At 39.0% G+C, this 18,634-nt stretch overlaps 2 protein-coding genes across 4 annotated transcripts; one reads left to right on the forward strand and one right to left on the reverse strand.

The window, feature by feature from the left end:
• The first annotated feature begins 1,645 nt into the window (after nucleotides 1–1,645).
• Nucleotides 1,646–10,463, forward strand: JOSD1 (Josephin domain containing 1). 3 transcript variants are annotated; one of them, XM_026694873.2, is made up of 5 exons: nucleotides 1,646–1,730; nucleotides 2,416–3,206; nucleotides 6,373–6,501; nucleotides 6,596–6,790; nucleotides 8,363–10,463. In XM_026694873.2, the coding sequence occupies exons 2-5, from the start codon at nucleotides 3,022–3,024 to the stop codon at nucleotides 8,460–8,462; spliced, it is 609 nt and encodes a 202-aa protein (XP_026550658.1). In that variant the 5' UTR covers nucleotides 1,646–1,730; nucleotides 2,416–3,021; the 3' UTR covers nucleotides 8,463–10,463. The 3 variants fall into 3 exon arrangements, with proteins under 3 accessions (XP_026550658.1, XP_026550657.1, XP_087824434.1); XM_026694872.2 differs by having other exon boundaries at nucleotides 1,673–1,735; XM_087968308.1 differs by having other exon boundaries at nucleotides 1,703–1,851.
• Nucleotides 10,464–10,874: 411 nt separating this feature from the next.
• Nucleotides 10,875–17,491, reverse strand: TOMM22 (translocase of outer mitochondrial membrane 22). Its single transcript, XM_026694874.2, has 4 exons — nucleotides 17,363–17,491; nucleotides 16,950–17,068; nucleotides 13,011–13,128; nucleotides 10,875–11,506 (listed from the first exon to the last, which is right to left on the reverse strand). Exons 1-4 carry the CDS (start codon nucleotides 17,468–17,470, stop codon nucleotides 11,432–11,434), a joined length of 420 nt encoding a protein of 139 aa, XP_026550659.1. The 5' UTR covers nucleotides 17,471–17,491; the 3' UTR covers nucleotides 10,875–11,431.
• Nucleotides 17,492–18,634: the final 1,143 nt, after the last annotated feature.

The raw sequence follows: 18,634 nt of genomic DNA on the forward strand, positions 1-18,634 counted from the left end.
GATATAGGATCTTTTCAGCGGTTCGATAAACATTGACTACCTTTATTCCCAAAGTAATTTTGAATGTTTATAGAAATCTTTATTCTAATGTCAGATAGCAAGGTCCCATCATAATTCTGATAACACTAGTCCTTTCTCCACTAGCAATTTTACAGTAGCACCATCAACCTCTTGGTTCCTCCTTGGTCAGAAAAGGCTAGTCTCATTTTATTACAACTTATTAAACAACATTCAATAATTATTTTGTATACCGACATACAAGTGATTTTTCCCTTAAAAACCTGATTTTGCCCTGTCACACCTTGGGGGCTCCATTATTTTATTCCTGAAAAGAAGGGGTAAATTTTGCAGTTGTATATTTGTTCAGTTCCCAAATAGCATTAGGTGAGGTGCCACATCCCCGCTTTTTGTTATTTGTTTGATAATTACATCCCATATTTTTCTTTAGGTTCTCAAAATGGTATATATCGCCCTCTCCCCTTGCTGCACAACAACATTGTGAGGTTGCTCAGGCTGAGAGGAAAACTCACTCAAAATTACACAATATGGCTGTGGGTGCTCTTGAACCTGGTTCTCCCCATGACAGTCCAACTTCTTAATCATTATACTATATTTGCTCTGTTATAGAATGGATTATAGAACACTGAAATGAGGGATAATAAGCCTTGGCAATTTGCAATTATTTATGTATATTTGTCAGTTTCAGCCAGTCCCTCACCTACCCACTCAATTACTAAGAATCAACGTGCTTTCTGGCTATTTGTTTCAGTCATCCAGATCTATAGATTTCTCCTTGCAGTTATCTAATTATGTCTGTCCAAATATGAATCTGGCACTATTCCGTTAATTAAAATAGAGATACCTACACCTTTAGAATCTGGACTCACTTGCTTACTGTCAAGTGATTTTTTATCTTGTAAGAGGTTCAAATGGTGCATTGGATGGGCAAGCAAAGTGATCTAGAGGCCAGTTGCTGCAGAACTGTGCAGTTGCCACACCCAATAGTTTCCCAGTGTAGTTCTCCCATTGTGGATGAGTGATGATACTTTGAAGGGGAAAGACACAAACCCAGAGAAAACCCATCCTGCCTCTATAACAAGGCACTCACAAATCTGGGCAATGCAGTTGGGCAGGAAATTGCAAAAGGCAATAAAGAGATAGCATAGAAAATGTAGCAGCCACCCATTCTTATAAGGGTAATATTTTGTAGTGACAAGAGGAAGGTGTATGATGCTTTAAATGACTAGCTACACACATGAGGATGTGGCTCACTAAAGATAATAGAACTCCAGTACATGAGAACACAAGCAAATGAAAAACATAGAATGGTTTGTTCGTGCAGAATTTTCTATGAAGGTCAGGAAGGACTAATTCCCATTTTATCTTCAGACCAGCCACTGAAACAAGTCCATAAAGGAATATTATAACCAAAACGGAACTCCTGATACAGCAGACTCTCTCCAGAGTCTACATGTAATGCATGTAGCCTGCGATAGGCAGAACTCCACTTTCCAGAGACCCCCGGCCAGCGACGAACAGAGGAGCCCCCTCCAGCTGGGGGAGGTTTGAAAGCGGACGGTCTCTGACATCAGGAGCGCTTACGCTCGCGACGTCAGGCTGCGGTGGGGCCGAGCGAGCGTTGGCGCGACGGGCCGGGACTCCGTGCAGGGCTGCGCATGCGCCGTCGGGGTAGGTGGCTGTTGGTCCAAGAAGGCTGGGGCTGCTGGAAGGTGAGGTGAGCCTCGGGACGATCGGACTTCAAAGGGAGGCGTTGTGCTTCCCCTTCCCCTCCGGCGGGGAGCCTGGTTCTTGGGTTAGGAAAAAGGCGGGGAAGTCTCTGGGGCCGTTTGGGTAAGGGAGTCCTCTCCCCAGCGTCCCCCTAGCCGGTCGCCGTCCTCGCGGGTAGTGTGGGGTGGGGGTCTCGACTCGGTCCGAGGGTGCAGGTATTCTAGCCCCCCCGCCGCCGCCGCCCTTATCTTCCCCCTCGGAGGAGGGACTTTCCGGAGCTTTGGTTTGCCCACCCTGAGAAAGTGAGGGGCGCTTTGAAGGGCCTGCTGGCTGTGCTGCTGCGGTTTGGAGACGATAAGCCAAAATTGCTGAGATTTGTAAACACGGAGTCCCCTCCGCGGCCACGCAACGCTTGATCCACACGTCGGCTCTGGGGGCTTTTTCCGCTGACGGCGCGTGACAGCTTGTCGTGTAGTAAAGGATCCGAAAGGGTTGGAGGTTTGAGAGCTTTCCCCGAGGGGTGGATCTTGGCTGGAAAAGCGCAGGCCTTGAATCTTCGTTGTGTTAGTTCGGGAGTATTTCTGGCTTGGGAAGCCTATTGGGAGCTGTTTTAAAACTGATGGTCCTTGCCCGCTACAGTAATGAACAAGATCCTATGCTTAATTGAATATTTTCTTTCTCCTTCAGGAATACGAGGACAGCCGAGGAATCTTTGCTTCTCGAAGGTGGAGCGGTTGCTTTTTATTTTCCTCCTCTATCTTGGGAAAAGTAGCTTCTTCCCTGTCTTTTGATTGCTCTGTTTTGGAGGCCTTTCCGGAATGCAAAGATGCACTTGATGCTTTCCTTGGGAGCCTGGTGTTGTTTATGAACAGGAATAAAAGAGACACTCTTTATCGGGGAGAGAGGTGGGACGTGGATCTTGGCTTTACAGTCATCAGTGACCAAAAGAAATGGAGGAGAAGGAGCGATGTGATCAATTCAATCTGACACTCCTATGCTAAATACTCTCAAACAATTTTTCAAGGGGAAAAAAAATCAGAAGAGAAGAGAACAATATACTAAAAATAATTTCTTCAAGTTAAGGAAGCAGGCAGGTGAATGGAAGAAGAATGGTTCAAATTTTGAAGTTGCTTTTGCAGCTATCAAATAAAGACAATTGAAATCCAACTGCAAGTCTACTATTTGTGCTGAAATTGTCTATAAAGAAAAGGTTAGTTCGCTCTTTGTTTCTTTTGAAAAAGAACCTTCAAAAACATTATCTCCAATCTTCACATCAACGCCACTTTTTGAAAAATGAGTTGCGTGCCATGGAAAGGTGACAAAACAAAATCGGAATCACCAGAAACGCCACAAGTGATGCCAGTGCACATTTATCATGAAAAACAACGCAGAGAGTTATGTGCACTCCATGCTCTCAATAATGTCTTCCAGGACAGCAATGCCTTTACACGAGACACATTACAGGACATTTTCCAGAGGTAGGAAAAATGGTTTTATTATATTATTGTGGAGAGTTTGTTTACATTTCTTTGGTAGACTAGACTAGATCTTATAGTGATTTTCTGATGTTTTATTATTAAACTCTTCTATCATTCAGTTCACTTTGATCTTCATAAATTAGTCTACCTGCCTGTCTTAACTTCAGACAAGGAAGTAAAATCCACAGGATTATATTATACATTTCTAATGTAAAGAATGTAATGACTAAATCAATAATTAGGTATAATTTTCTGTTAAGGGGAACTGATACCAGTTCAGGATATAAAATTTAACTCTAGCTGTTGAGCATTTGGTTGCCCATAATCCATTAAGTTCTGCTGGCAAACTTAATCAGCAGATCTGTAAGTGTTCCTATCCTTTCCTGTTCCCTTTTGACTGCAAAAGTTCCTGTCAAGTGCCTAAGACATCTATCTTCCTGATTTATAGATGAAAAAAAGCTATGAAAAAGGCAACTTTTAGTTTAATCTCTATATGCTATTAAAACTTTCTTTATGACCTTTAGCTGGGTGAAACAGTGCATCATAGAGCAATAGTTTTTAAACCAAGCTACCTAAAATGGGCTAATTTATAGTATATATCCAGAGTCCATGATCCATGACCCCCAAGGAATGAAATTTGGGGAAGTTGTAGTTGCCTCAGCACTATTGGCTGCTGATGCACTGCTGAGCTACTGCTACAGTCACATGATCTTCATTTTCAATGTTCTGTGACAGTCTCCCAGCCAGTCTCACAATCCCCTGCTCCTTCCCCCACCCAGCAGCAGCCACTTATCTACCTACTATAAAGGGAAGGGAAGAGAGAAGAGAAAGGAAGAACTCTGATGCACAAGAAAAGTTAATGGGGAAGCCATCAGGAAGTCAGAAGTCAGTCCTGCTCCCACTGCTTTTTTGCCCACCCTTGTTCATCCTGTTTCTCTGTTTAGGTAAGAAAGTATCTCTGAAACAATGACCCAGTGGGACGCAAATTGTCTAGTTTCCTTTTTTCTGTTATATATTTATAAGGTTGGCTTTAACTTCTAGCTTTTTTCTATACAGTAGCTATGACACTGCCACAATTCATCTCTAAAAGGAGCTGGTGAGATGGCTATTTTTATATAAGTAACCTAGAAATCATCTTGATGCATGTTAAAATATAGCACCGTTGAAGTCATTTTGGATAGAGAAGTTTTTGAGATTCTAGTCCAATCCCTTATCTTCCTTAAATAATTGGAAAGATAGAGGGACCATCTGCTATCGCCCAAATGCCATTCCTGTCTCTAGGATAAATTGGCACTTCCTATAGGATCCACTGAAATGCTTACATGTTAAAGCATCTGATTTGCATGCAGAACAGTCCAGGTTCTTACAATTACTAAGTAATGCTAAGAAGAACTTCTGATATCTACCTGAGCTTTCGCCAGTCAATAATGAACTAGATGAACCATTGGTTGGATAAGTCTAGTCTCCACATGTTTTACATTTGATGTCAAACTCTAAAGCAATAATGGATAATTTCTGTTGAAAATTGTAATTGCAGATTGGCTTGAGTTGAAAAGCTGTGCTCCCCGCTATTTACAAACTTCATTTTTCAAACACTGCTTTATGACTAGATTTCTTTGTACATCTATAAGAAGTAATGTAAATGCATAAAACCGTACTTTATATTTTGAAATATGGTAATTTCCAATAGTTGTTAAAATGAAAACTATAATGCAATTTCATTCAGTAGCTGCTTGCAGTGTTTATACAATGAGAATTTTACCTTATCTGGGCTTTACAAGACTCATTAAGAAGCAATGCATTACAAGTTAATTCTTGTGACTTAGTGAATTTTGAATGATAAACTTTGTGAAGTTTATCACTGGTGTAAGTGGGATGGGCTTATCCCATCAGGGAGAGAGAGCTCCTCAGAAATGCTTTCTCTGGAAACTCAGGGTGTCAAAAAAGGCGGCGCCGCGGCCTGGCGCCGCTGGGGGGGGGGGGGGGGGGGGGGGGACCCGCCGACCGGGGGTCAAACTCAAGGCCTGCAGCCGCATCCATACTTAGATCTGACCCATGGGACCACCCTGGAAACAGAGAAGGACCAGCCTGCAGTGCCTTTGCCACAGAAAAAGGAGCTCAGGGAGGCCGCACATGGTGCACAACATGAAGTTGAGCAAAGGCCATCCTAGCCATGACTGCCACCTACACTTTGAGCAGGAGTTGTGAGTCCAGGAGGATGCCCAAGGTACACACCAGATCTGTCTGGGGAATGCAAACCCATCCATAGTTAATTACGTTAAACAATTTTATGATTTCGTTGACTTTTAGATCATGCCCTCAAAGCTTAGGATTTTCTTTTTTTCCTAAAATATTTTTTAAAGTGTTGTATATTAAAGTCTTTGTTACAATCATATTTATTTAATGTTAAGTTTATATTCTTGTTTTAAGATAATTTGCAAACTTGTATTGCTGGTTCTGTAAGGTTTTATGTGTGCTAGCAATATTTTTTCAAGAAATAGTTGAAAATAGGAAAATTACAGACTTATTAATTCATATGTGGCAAGAATTTGGAGAGAACAATGCAGAGGTTTGGGCTGCAAGTGCATACATAACGTGTACTGGTAATTTTTAATAGGAATCTATATTCAACCTAGCTACCAAAGTACCTCTTTCATATGATTTGGGATAGCAAACTTTTTTTTCAAGCACTGATACTCTGCAAAGTAATGTCTAGAACGGTTTTCCCTAGTTTTATCTTTACAGGAAATACTTTGTGTAACTTGGTCTCTATGTGTGTAACTGGTTTAAAGTAATCTAGTGAATTCCTTGGTCAAATGGGAACTTGAACTGATTCTCCATGTAATGGCATGTGAGAGAGATCTACTTTCTAACTAGCTAGTCATTCCTCCATTATCAGCAAAGAAAACTCTTCACATATGAGTCATTAGGATATGGAGAAAGTCCCTGCCTTAGGAAATAGATTCTAAAAGAGGAAAGCAAACCAGTTGTTGAAATTTTTGTAACCTTATTCTGCCTTCTTTCAATAAATCTTTGTTAAAAATTTTATTGGAGGAAGCATACTTTCTGTGAGATGAAGGCAGTCAGGAACTTGACCAGTCAATACCTTAAAATTATCATAGTACATTCTCTCTCAGTTTATTTGTATTATTTATTTGATGACTAGGCTATCTCCCAACACCATGGTGACACCACACAAGAAAAGTATGCTGGGGAATGGAAACTATGATGTGAATGTTATCATGGCAGCTCTTCAGACCAAAGGTTATGAAGCAGTTTGGTGGGATAAGCGCAGGTAAAGTAATCCAGAGTATATATTTATTGCCATTAGAGATGGCTGATTTGAAAGGATGTAAGAATTTACTTTTCCTTCCTCTTTCCTTGTTCAGGGATGTTAATGTGATTGCCCTTTCCAATGTCATGGGTTTCATAATGAATCTGCCCTCAAGCCTCTGCTGGGGTCCACTGAAACTTCCTCTTAAACGGCAACATTGGATCTGTGTCCGGGAAGTGGGAGGAACCTACTATAACCTTGACTCCAAACTAAAGGTTCCTGAATGGATTGGTGGTGAAAGTGAGCTCAGGTAGGTTGTCTTTGTTAATCTGAGACCTGAAGTGCTATCATCGAATTTATTCATCTGAATAACATTGTTTGGCTTTAGGCAATGAAATCTCCCTTCCCTCTCCCCACTAACCCCTCCAAATTAATCAAATGTTCCAACAAAGATAAGCGAAATTGTCTCACTTTGGATTCTGTTCTTGTATCTTTACATATCACAATAATAAATAGTCACATTTTTATGTAACTATTTCCACTGCTTATGACAGATAAGTTTTGAACTTATATATTGTTTTTGGAAATAGTATCAGTTGCCAAATTCAGTGGATTACATTTGAATTAAACAAAATTTGTACAGCTCACTAAACTATCTAATGCTAAGAGCAGCAGTTAGATTTTAGCCAAGTTAGCACACAGAGAGGTACTAGTTGCTTTGAGCTTCAGCAAATCCAAACCACAGGTTTGCTATTTTTCATGTGTTTAAAATAGTTTTGTTTTCAGGAACATGGAAGGAAACATTTATTTCAAGTAGCAGCTGCTGAATCCAATCTTTGTCCAACTGCACTGCATGAAGAGCATGTACTGTTTTCATGCATTAATTAGACTTTTTTGATTATTAGAAATCAATAAAGAAATAGACTTTTTTGATTATTAGTTTGTGGCTTCTTCCAATAGCATATGCAATGTGTATTTTTACAGTGACATAAAGCTAAACAGAGCAACATAGCTTTATGCTTGGTTAATCATAGACTCAACAGTATAAGCAAGCTGTTTTTGAGGTAAAATGCACTGTTGTATTTGACAATTTGCCTAAAAAAGCACAATACTATATATCTTTACTATATGGTAAATTTCACTATAGAAATTTAAGAACAGCAAACTTGCCCATTGGCAACAGTCTTATATTTAAAATGGTTCTCAATCTCTGAATATATAATTTAGTGATCTCTTCCATTACCACTTTATTCCATTAACTAGCTCCAGTAAAAACAGCAGAGATGCTATCTATGCCTCATTTCATTGATTACTACACTTTGTCCAAGTCTCTATAGCTGGAGAATGTAATAAAAGAACAAAAGATAGGAGAGTGGAACTTTTCAGAATAGTTTGCATATTCAAATCAAATCAAACCTTTTTTGTCAATGTACAACATGTGTACAATGAAATTGAAATGAGCCTCCCTTGGTGCAGCCCCCCCCAAACATAAAATACCTCTCAATAAATGAAAGAAATAGAATCCCTAAACCCAAATAATAACTTAAAACACATTCCCATATATCTATATGTATGTAACATATATTACACGGGATGAACGTTGCACGTTGCACTGGCCCTGCAAGTCTATCATATTAAACCTAATTGTGATGTTATGCTGTGTTCAGAAGTTTGACAGCCCATGGATAAAAGCTATTTTTCAGCCTATTCGTTCAGCTGGCCATGCTTCTATATTTCCTGCCTGATGGTTGGAAAGTAAAGAAGTGCTGACCAGGGTGTGAATCATCCTTGAGGATTTTCCTAACACTCCGCTGTTTACAAAAATTCCAAAATATCCTCAAACAATATTTGTGCCTTTTGTGCCTTCTTTTTATTTCCACAGGAAGTTTTTAAGAAACCAGCTTCAAGGAAAGAACTGTGAACTTCTGCTCGTAGTACCTGAGGAGGTAGAAGTACATCAAAGTTGGAAAGTTGATGCATGACCTGCAAAATATCTTATCTTTGCACTACAGTACTGGTCCTTCTCCCTTCCAACTTCTAATGTCCTGTGATGTGGATAATGAGCACTATATTCTCCCCAGGAACTTTCCATTATGAAGGTGCAATAAGGCAGTCACAAGGTACTGTCAGGGCCAAACCAGATTATTGAAGACGGACTTAGACAAAGAAGTAGAAGCCAGTTTTGCGTTCTTTCATTATAATGCATAATGAATTAGAAATGGGGTATTGGAATCCTCTCCATTAAATTCTGATTCATTTTCTTACCCACCACCCTAAAATACTTTATATTGAATTGTACACTACTGTCTCTAGGAGTCTCTATAGTTGGATGGTTTGTCGCTCCTTCAGGAGAGGTTTGAGGCTAGGCATGTTCCCTTCATATCTATGACTCCCTTCTCTACCAAACTTAAGTTGAAGAAACTTGCAAACGGTATGGGTCTCTCAGGAAATTTTAGATACTCTTAGCAATGGTATGGTGCTTGTGGATTCCCTATTTAAATAACAATTGTGCCAACAGTTAGGGGACATTGACATAACGGGACCATAATTCAGGAACGCCTATTGGAGTTTGGGGCTTTTCTTTGTCATACTTGACTTTTTTTTTTATTTGAGAATGAAAGAGTAAATAATTTGGGGAGATAATTGATGCTTAATTTTCAAAAACCTCAAATATTTTTGGTTAGGTGGGTCAGGTATAGCCTTTTTATTTATCTTGTTTGTCCTGTAATTCAGGGAAATAATTCACTGAGCAGGGAATATATCAACAGACTTCTTAAGGATAAAATCATGACATAAAAGGAAATTATAGCCAAGTTTTTGTAAGGTAGAACATTGTTGAAAGGGCAAATGTTAATTCTGCAACCTATTGTCAGGAACAAATCCAAGGATTAGAGTTTTGTTCTTATTTCAGCTGATAATAGCTGAGATTAAAAAGTTTCCAGGGAAGTTTGATGCGGGTAGATGAAGACTATTTAAAGCAGGTAAGCTGAGTTACATTCTTCCATTCCACCTGGCAGGAAATCATAATCTCTCTTTCCCTCTAAATAAAAGAGCTGAAGACTGGCAGGAACCTTATTAGTTTCCCCTTTCACTTCATCTAAGTGTGCCTCATTTATTGTCATGGTTTTACCCTGTTGCATTTAAGTGTCATTTACATTAGAACTGATATATCAAGAATGGGACCCATGTTTCCAGCATCATCCTGGTAAAGGAGGGGCAAAAGTAACTCTTGTAATTGTAAAGAATGCCTTTTACTTTCTATTTTGAGTAAAAGCAAGATAGACACCTTTCAATTTTGTACTTGAACTGTCCTTTCAATCAAATACTTTGAGGATGACAATGAAATCAAGACAAATCTTGTTTATTGATGCCTGGATAATTTGTAGCCATATTCTGGGAAACTGAATTGTCTCTTCTCTGCATGTAACAGTTCAAACATAATACTTCTAGTTTAATAGAAGCTCTCTTTTCTTCTGGACTATACATTCCATTGGTAAAACCAGCTGATATTTTTACACATATATTTTTCATAAGCAGAACATTAGGCCTGAAGTTCTGCTTCTGACTTGAAGCCATTTTTTTCATGAATTTTAAAAATATCAGCAGTAAAGACTATTCTTTATGCTGACTAAAACAGCACTTTGGAGAGACCGTTTGCATGGAAGCCAATGGACCAGTGCATTATATACAAATATCTTTTAAAAAGTAAAGCTATTTCTTTCCTCTCAGTATATTGATGTCATTGTTCTGGCCATAGGGAAAGTGGTGTGATTCAGCGGCTCAGGAAAAGGGAACATGTAATCATACACACTTCAGAACCAGAATTATGACACAAGAGGAGAATAATCAGCCCAGTCCAATTGCTTGGGAATAGAAAAGCCCATGATTGTTTTCTTGCTTGTTTGGTTTTGTTATAGCTTTGTCTTGGGTTTGTTTACAGAGATGTATTTTGTTTAACCAAATATTAAAAATAAGAAAACTTTTCCCAATGTCCTGATATTTGTGTGGAAATTGTGCTGCTCTGTTTGTAAAAGTGGAAAAATTGTACATCTCATAAATCAACTATAACTTTCCTCATTGGTCTTTAAGATATTCTACCTAAAGAAAAGTTCAGAAGCATATATTATTTTATAACACTGAAACTGGCTTAATAAAGTTATTGCCTTATTAAGGATTGAAGATTTTATCCCCCACCCCCCATGGCCAGTTCAACTATCTTATTTTTTTTTTAAGGTATTGATTCAGATTTGAAGACTTAAAACTCTGCTAGAAGCCTTTTAATACCCAGCTTGAAAATGTGGCTCAACAGAGAAAACAATTGCCCATGTGGTCAACTTTTTATCATAACATGCAATTAAGCAGTAAGCTGAAACAATAAAGAAAACATTCCATGATTACACTCAAACAATTTAATACAAAAGGGCTGTAGTGGATTTCAGTATCAATAGAGATGCAACAAAATTGGTGAAAATGACTTATCTAAGGTTCCCTCAGCATCGAAACATTAACTCAAATAGAAGCTCACTCAGTAAAATTTAGTATGCACCGGACTGTTCCATTGTACTTGTAGCATGTATACTTCAGCTTGTGCTGTTTCTAGTCTAAAATTCATCTTCAGTATTTCAGGAGAGAAACAGGACTTTATATAGACAAACATCGCTAATTAAATTTGGCCAGAATCTGGCATGTCCTGAGACGGTTTCCTGGAAATAAGGATACCAAAATAAAAGCTTCAAATGTCCTTGTTAATTGGTTTGATTATCAACTGAGGGAAGGAATAAAAAAATCATGATTGCCTAAGGATTAAAGAAGAGGTCAATGTCATAAAATACATATTGGGGTATGCCTCCATCATAAACAGATGTCCAAGAAAAGAAAAGAAAAAAACCCCCACTCCTGCCTAATAAACAATTGCAGTATTTCCTTCCATAATATGGCTCCAATGATTTGATTAAATCTTGCCAGGAAGAGAAGGCAGAGCACTTGACATTCCTCCAGAAAGCCCTGTATTTGGTCCTAATAAAATCTGTAAGAAATGAGAACATGTCAAAATGATTGAAATGCCAAACTAACATTCAAATTTATGTAACTTATTTGAGAAGAATTTCTATTTCAAATGTCATAAACCCAACAATTATCTTGCATCATTTTTACCCATAAAGAATACAAATATAGCATTTGTTTGTAGTCTGTCATTACAAAAATACAGTTCTTGGTTCATATGATTATCAGATTTACTGTATATGAAGAAACATTTGTAAATGCACTCATGTTTTTGATCCTGCAAAGTGCAAATACCTTAGTGTGCTAAATCTTAATATTCTGGTTAAGTATGAGACCTGGAAAGTTTTATCCTGACAAAAATTCATTTAAATCTTTGGTTTTCTTCAGAAAGTGGCCACTATTGTTCCATTTCCTATTTTATCATATTCATATCATGTTCATATTTTCAATGTTAGTGTATGAATCCAAGTAATTATAATACTTCAGCAAGAGAGGGAAATTAACAATCAGAAATAAGTTTACTCATCCCTGTAAGAAAGCAATGTTTACAAAAATGACATGATGAAACAACTAGTATGTAAAAAAGTATTGTGAGATACTCCAAGGAGTTGTTTTTCTGAAAGCACTTACAGTAGAATATTACAGCAGTCATACCAATCACGATAAAATGTGCTCCTTTCAGCTGAGAATTATACCAGTAGTATAAAGGCTAAAAGATACCCATCACATCCAGCAATAACTTTTTTCACTCTGATAAAAGTGTGAACATGCACATTTATTAATGTGAATTACTACACAGACTAATGAGGCTAAATTATTATTACTATTATGGGTGAATATTTTAAAGGGATGGTGAATACATACATATATACACATATGCATACAGTGTATATGTGTATTTTGTTTAAGTCACTTTTTACTTGTATCAATTACATGGAAAAGACCATTTCATTTTCTTGGCAATTGTTTCAAAAAATGGTGATGAGCTAAAAGGCTGCAGTCTAATTTTTTTGGGTGTCCTAGCACTGCCAGCAGCTGTTATGACACTAGAACACTAGACTTCAGTCATTAAGTCTGGAAGTTCATCACCACTTGATTGATGGCAGCATCAACATATTTTTAGCAACAGTTTGCTATTTCCTTTTTCTTATGGCTGAGAAGAGCAATTGATCCAAGGTCACCTAGCTGCATTCAGTATCAAAGGTAGGATTAGTTTCCTGGCTTCTGGTCCAATGCATTTATTTAACTATTACATTACAACTAACTGTCATGGTAAACAGATATACAAAACTTTCACCAATCTTATGCTTTCCAAATGTGTTGGTCCAGACTTCCAAGACAGTACTGTACATTGGAGAAGTATACAAGCTGCATTACAGATGAAAAATTATATTAAATAAAATGTAGCTTTCCAATGAGTTTCTTTATAAATTCTTGATAGGTTGGAGAATGAAGATATATATACAGTTCATGGACAAAAGGAAGGTTAGATTCATTAAATTAGAGCTACACGAAATAGTATTTACCTGTCGTTGTTGCAACTGCTGCTGCTGCTCCATTTGCAGTTTCTCAGTTTCAAAAACAACAGGAAGAACTAGGATCATGAAAGAAGTGGTCCCAATCCATAAAGCTGCCCTTGAGAATCTTTGGGAAAATGGGAGAAAGCAGAAGTATATTCTGACTTTTGTGGAGATGGAAAGCAGCTACTCTACAGATCTCAGTTGCAGTATGGAAGTGACCCATTTCACATAGATTCATATACAAACTACATATTCATAATAATTTGTAAAACCGTATTTTAAAATTACCAATATGCTATTTAGACCTAGCATAAAGCATAAAGACATACATATTAATTTCACCCAATCTTTGATCTTATATGTAAAACTAACTAAAGAATTTTAAAAATTAAATTCTTACTGTTTATGGAACACGTTGTGACCATAAGATTGGTATTCTTTAATAGGAATGAATAGCACTTAGGATTTGATTTCCAAAAGGTACTTCAAATGCATAGCAGCATGTACATAAAACATGTCTGCAATGTTTTAAAGCAGCTATATATTTTTTATGGGATTGCACAACTGTCTTCCATAGTTGTTCCAGGATCACAGGAAAGGGAGCACCTACTTTAAGGTAAATAGATGCTACATTTATGCTTTGATGCACTTTTTGAAGGTTGAATGCAAAGTGCCATATACTCCTGTTTTTCAAACAGAATATAGCAGCATTTTTTAATTTTAATCTGCAATCTAACCACCAAAGGTTGTAGGCTATCTTTCCTAAAAAGAACCAGGGGATAAAATCCAAGTTTGGTTGAATAAAAAAGCTGTTATAAGTGAGACAGGCTTCTCTAAGAGACAGATACAGGAAATAGCTGTGGTTTAATACGTGCATCTTACAGAAATGTGAATCATAGATTTATATTCTGTCTTTTCTTTACTACTTCAAGGTTCTATGTGTAGAACCTACTTCTCCATTTCCCCTCACACACAACCATCATCCCATGAGTTATCCTGGGCTCCTTTAGTCATACTACTGAGTTTCAGCAAGATCAGAAAAGCTGTAATATATAGCTGCCTTACTACTCAGAAATATTTAAATAGTGTTATTTCATTACCATCAGATAAAAAAAGCATTCTCAAACAAAATTTTGGGGAGGAATATCTAGAAATTGTAACTATAATTTATGATAATGATATTTGGCTTGTTTATTTTTAATATAGCTTTATATAAAATACCTGAATATTTGTGTTTAATTTTAATTATGTGTTAAAAACAAAGACTTTAATATATTTAATAATGAACTTTTATTGATTAGAATATTAATAAATATGCCTATGCTGCAGATAATCACATAATTTACAATTTATGCAGTTCTAAGTCTATCTCTCCACCACAACTTCAGTGACACCAGCATCTCAATCATAATTAACAATAAAGGCTCTCTGGGATCTCGTTTGATACCATCAACAATGTATCTTTATGCATCAGCTTCAAGAGACTCCTTAAGCAGACTCTATCCTTATTTGGTTTGCATTTTAATTGTTATTTGTATCCTTGGTTAATTTTTTTTACAAATAACTCAAGGCAATGAACATATCCAACACACCTTCTGTTTCCTATTTACCCCACAATAACAACTGTGAGCTGGGCTCAGTTGAAAAAGAGTGACTGGCCCAAAATCACTCAGCCGGCTTTCATAAGTAAGATGGGACTTGAACTTATGGTCTGCTGCTTTTTGGGAAGGTATTTTAACCAATAGACAAACTGTGATTACAAGGAATGATCTGCTATGTGTTACATGCTGCAAATTGAAATACAATTTTATTCTTAGCTTCATTTGAACTGCTTAAATAGAACAGATTCCAGCCACATAATGAAGAAACTTCTCTCCAGCCAACTGTAGTCCTGAGGTAGCCCTCAACTTAGGACCACAATTGAACTCAAAACTTAAGTTGCTAAGTGAGAAATCTGTTAAGTGAGTTTTGCCCCATTTTACGACTTCTTGCCACATCGATCAAGCAAATTACTGCAGTTAAATTAGTAATATGATTATTAAATGACTCTGGTTTCCCCATTGACTTTGCTTGTCAGAAGCCCTGCAAAAGATGATTACATGACCCAAGGACACTGCAACCCTCAGAAATGTGAGTCAGTTGTCAAGCATCCAAATACACTGCTCAAAAAAATAAAGGGAACACAAAAATAAGACATCCTAGATCTGAATGAATGAAATATTCTTATTAAATACTTTGTTCATTACATAGTTGAATGTGCTGACAAAACCACACAAAAATTATCAATGGAAATCAAATTTAGCAACCCATGGAGGTCTGGATTTGGAGTTACACTCAAAATTAAAGTGGAAAAAAACACTACAGGCTGATCCAACTTTGATGTCGTCCTTAAAACAAGTCAAAATGAGGGTCAGTAGTGTGTGTGGCCTCCACATGCCTGTATGATCTCCCTACAACGCCTGGGTATGTTTCTGATGAGGTGGCGGATGGTCTGCTGAGGGATCTCCACCCACACCTGGATTAAAGCATCCCCCAACTCCTGGACAGTCTGGTGCAATGTGGCGTTGGTGGGTGGAGCGAGACATGATGTCCCAGATGTGCTCAATTGGATTCAGGTCTGGGGAACGGGCGGGCCAGTCCATGGCATCAATGCCTTTGTCTTGCAGGAACTGCTGACACACTCCAGCCACATGAGGTCTAGCATTATTTTGCATTAGGAGGAACCCAGGGTCAACCGCACCAGCATATGGTCTCACAAGGAGTCTGAGGATCTCATCTCAGTACCTAATGGCAGTCAGGCGAGCACATGGAGGGCTGTGCGGCCCCCTAAAGAAATGCCACCCCACACCATTACTGACCCACTGCCAAACCGGTCATGCTGGAGGATGTTGCAGGTAGCAGAACGTTCTCCACAGTGTCTCCAGACCCTGTCATGTCTGTCACATGTGCTCAGTGTGAACCTGCTTTCATCTGTGAAGACCACAGGGTGCCAGTGGCGAAGTTGCCAATCTTGGTGTTCTCTGGCAAATGCCAAATGTCCTGCACGGTGTTGGGCTGTAAGCACATCCCCCACCTGTGGACGTCGGGCCCTCATACCACCCTCATGGAGTCTGTTTCTGACCGTTTGAGCAGCCACATGCACATTTGTGGCCCGCTGGAGGTCATTTTGCAGGGCTCTGGCAGTGCTCCTCCTGTCCCTCCTTGCACAAAGGCGGAGGTAGCGGTCCTGATGCTGGGTTGTTGCCCTCCTACGGCCTCCTCCACGTCTCCTGATGTACTGGCCTGTCTCCTGGTTGCGCCTCCATGCTCTGGATACTACGCTGACAGACACAGCAAACCTTCTTGCTACAGCTTGCACTGATGTGCCATCCTGGATGAGCTGCACTACCTGAGCCACTTGTGTGGGTTGTAGACTCCGTCTCATGCTACCACTAGAGTGAAAGCACCGCCAGCATTCAAAAGTGACCAAACCATCAGCCAGAAAGCATAGTGGTCTGTGGTCACCACCTACAGAACCACTCCTTTATTGATGATGTCTTGCTAACTGCCTATGCTTTCCACTTGTTGTCTATTCCATTTGCACAACAGCATGTGAAATTGATTGTCAATCAAATTGATTGACTTGGCGTTACATTGTGTTGTTTAAGTGTTCCCTTTATTTTTTTGAGCAGTGTTTAAAACAATGTGACCATGAAGATGCTGCAACTGTAGTAAGGGTGAATAATGATCATAAGTCATTTCTTTCAGTACCGTTGTAACTTCAAACCATCATTAAGTGAAGTGTTGTTAGTTGAGTACCTCCTGTGTATGAAACAGGTTCTGTGCCCCTTTTGCAATAATGACATACAAGTGACATAGTAGTATGTTATTAAACCATTAGAAAATCATCTCAGCATCTCTGGATTAATTGAGTAAGTTCCCTATTTTTCCATTTCCTTATCTCACCTGTACATTTTCTGAGCTACAGAAAAGGACACGTCGAAGGTGGCTCCAGCTGCCGATCGAAGGCGCTCTGGAAACATCTCTGTGAGACCCCAAAGTCTCTCCGCCAGGGTCTCATCCAGCTGCAACAAGGTGAGAAAACACGGAAAGTAGGAGTCCACCTAACCCTCCAGCCTGCTCCCATTCCACCCCCACCTGGAGTTGAAGACCTATGGACTCAATTAACGCCTATTCATGCCCCCCTCCAAGGAGACCCTCTTCCAAAGCACCCACCGACCCTCCCCAAAACACGCTCCAACTGACCTCGTGGGGCCCCGGCGGTCTCCGCACGCTCTGCCCCGCCTCCAGGAGAGGTTAAGCCTCGCACGGTTTATGCCAAGGCGCCTTACGCAGCTCCGCGGCAACGACCCGCTTACCTCATCTTCCTCCTCCTCTGTATCCTCTTCCAGCTCATCCGTTTTGCCGGCGCTTCCCTTGGATGGCAGCAGGTCTTCAGGGGACAGCGGCGTCGTAGAGGCGGCCATGACTGCAACTGAATGACGAACGAGGAGGCTCCCGCAGCGGCTAGACCGTTACCGGAAGTCAAGGTCTGGATAGCCCGGCGGCCCTTCTGCAATTGCACAGCGACGCACAGCGCACGGGAAGAACAAGTGAAGGTAGCGAGCGCAAAGGCTTAGCCCAGCGTTTCTCAAGCTGGGTAATTTTAGGAGGCGTGGACTCCTTTTCAAGGTTAAATGAGGTTAAAAAATAGTGGCCTACAGCAAAAATGGATGCATTCTAAGGAAGATATGAGGAAGTGCATATATTGATTTATAAACAGGAACTGCAGTATTAATGTCTCTCCCTTTCCTCAGTGGGACTTGATGCAGTCATTTTTATTTCCAGGGTAATGATAGGTGTTTGGTTTTTTTAATCCAAGTTTTGCGATTTGGCACTGAAATTCAACTTATTTTTTTCTTCCTGGGAGATGGGGACAGAAGAAAGTTACTTATCCGGCTAAAGTCTGACTTTAGCCGTGACCATACCAGAAAATTCAACGGGTTGCAGGCATTTATTATGAAAAAGGCCAAATCCTAAAATACTGCAACTTTATAAAAAGAAATATTCTAAAAATAGGGGGGAGTTAATGGTTGAATTCATATATGGTAAGTCATAATGAGTGGTTTTGGTTCACTGTATTGTATAAATCCACCTTTTAAGTGATTTATGACCATGTTGCAGAAAGCCAGCTAATCATAATCAGTAAATCATGGTTATTTAAATCATAGCTTAGTTCCATCCCTCCCTCCCAGGCAATGTAGCAATAGCTATGTAGATTCCTGTGTAGATATTTAACTTGAAAATGGCAGCTTTTGCTGTACTTTTATCTGTGCCAAGGATTATATTTAATATATATAAAATTAATGGAAACAATGTTTATTTTAAAATATGAAAGTAGATTTAAAGAGCAATTCAAGAACAATGTTTTTCTTTAAAATGATCTGATTAGACCTGCAAATTGCCCAAAATACCTTAAAAGGGAAAAATGTGCCTCATTGGCCCTACCCCCAGCAACTAAAGGTCAATACATATAATTCCATAAAAATATTGAGAATTCCAGTTTATCTGGAAAATACTTTCAGAAAATAAATTCTTTGTTTAGAAAATTTGTATAGGGTTCTTCAATTCTGAGAATATCTTTATAAAAA

This window comes from Notechis scutatus, chromosome 6 (genome assembly GCF_049901735.1).
Source record: "Notechis scutatus isolate UNSWTSFEM ecotype Mainland chromosome 6, rNotScu1.2, whole genome shotgun sequence".
Taxonomy (NCBI): domain Eukaryota; kingdom Metazoa; phylum Chordata; class Lepidosauria; order Squamata; family Elapidae; genus Notechis; species Notechis scutatus.

Bases quoted from the DNA above. Each gene is read 5' to 3' on its own strand.
- JOSD1 (XM_026694873.2), top strand. From the start codon at position 3,022: ATGAGTTGCGTGCCATGGAAAGGTGACAAAACAAAATCGGAATCACCA. The intron at 3,207-6,372 runs GTAGGAAAAATG...TTTGATGACTAG, and splicing joins TTACAGGACATTTTCCAGAG to GCTATCTCCCAACACCATGG. The intron at 6,502-6,595 runs GTAAAGTAATCC...TTCCTTGTTCAG, and splicing joins GTTTGGTGGGATAAGCGCAG to GGATGTTAATGTGATTGCCC.
- TOMM22 (XM_026694874.2), bottom strand. From the start codon at position 17,470: ATGGCCGCCTCTACGACGCCGCTGTCCCCTGAAGACCTGCTGCCATCC. The intron at 17,069-17,362 runs GTAAGCGGGTCG...ACCTTGTTGCAG, and splicing joins CAGAGGAGGAGGAAGATGAG to CTGGATGAGACCCTGGCGGA. The intron at 13,129-16,949 runs GTGAGATAAGGA...ATTTTCCCAAAG, and splicing joins GTAGCTCAGAAAATGTACAG to ATTCTCAAGGGCAGCTTTAT.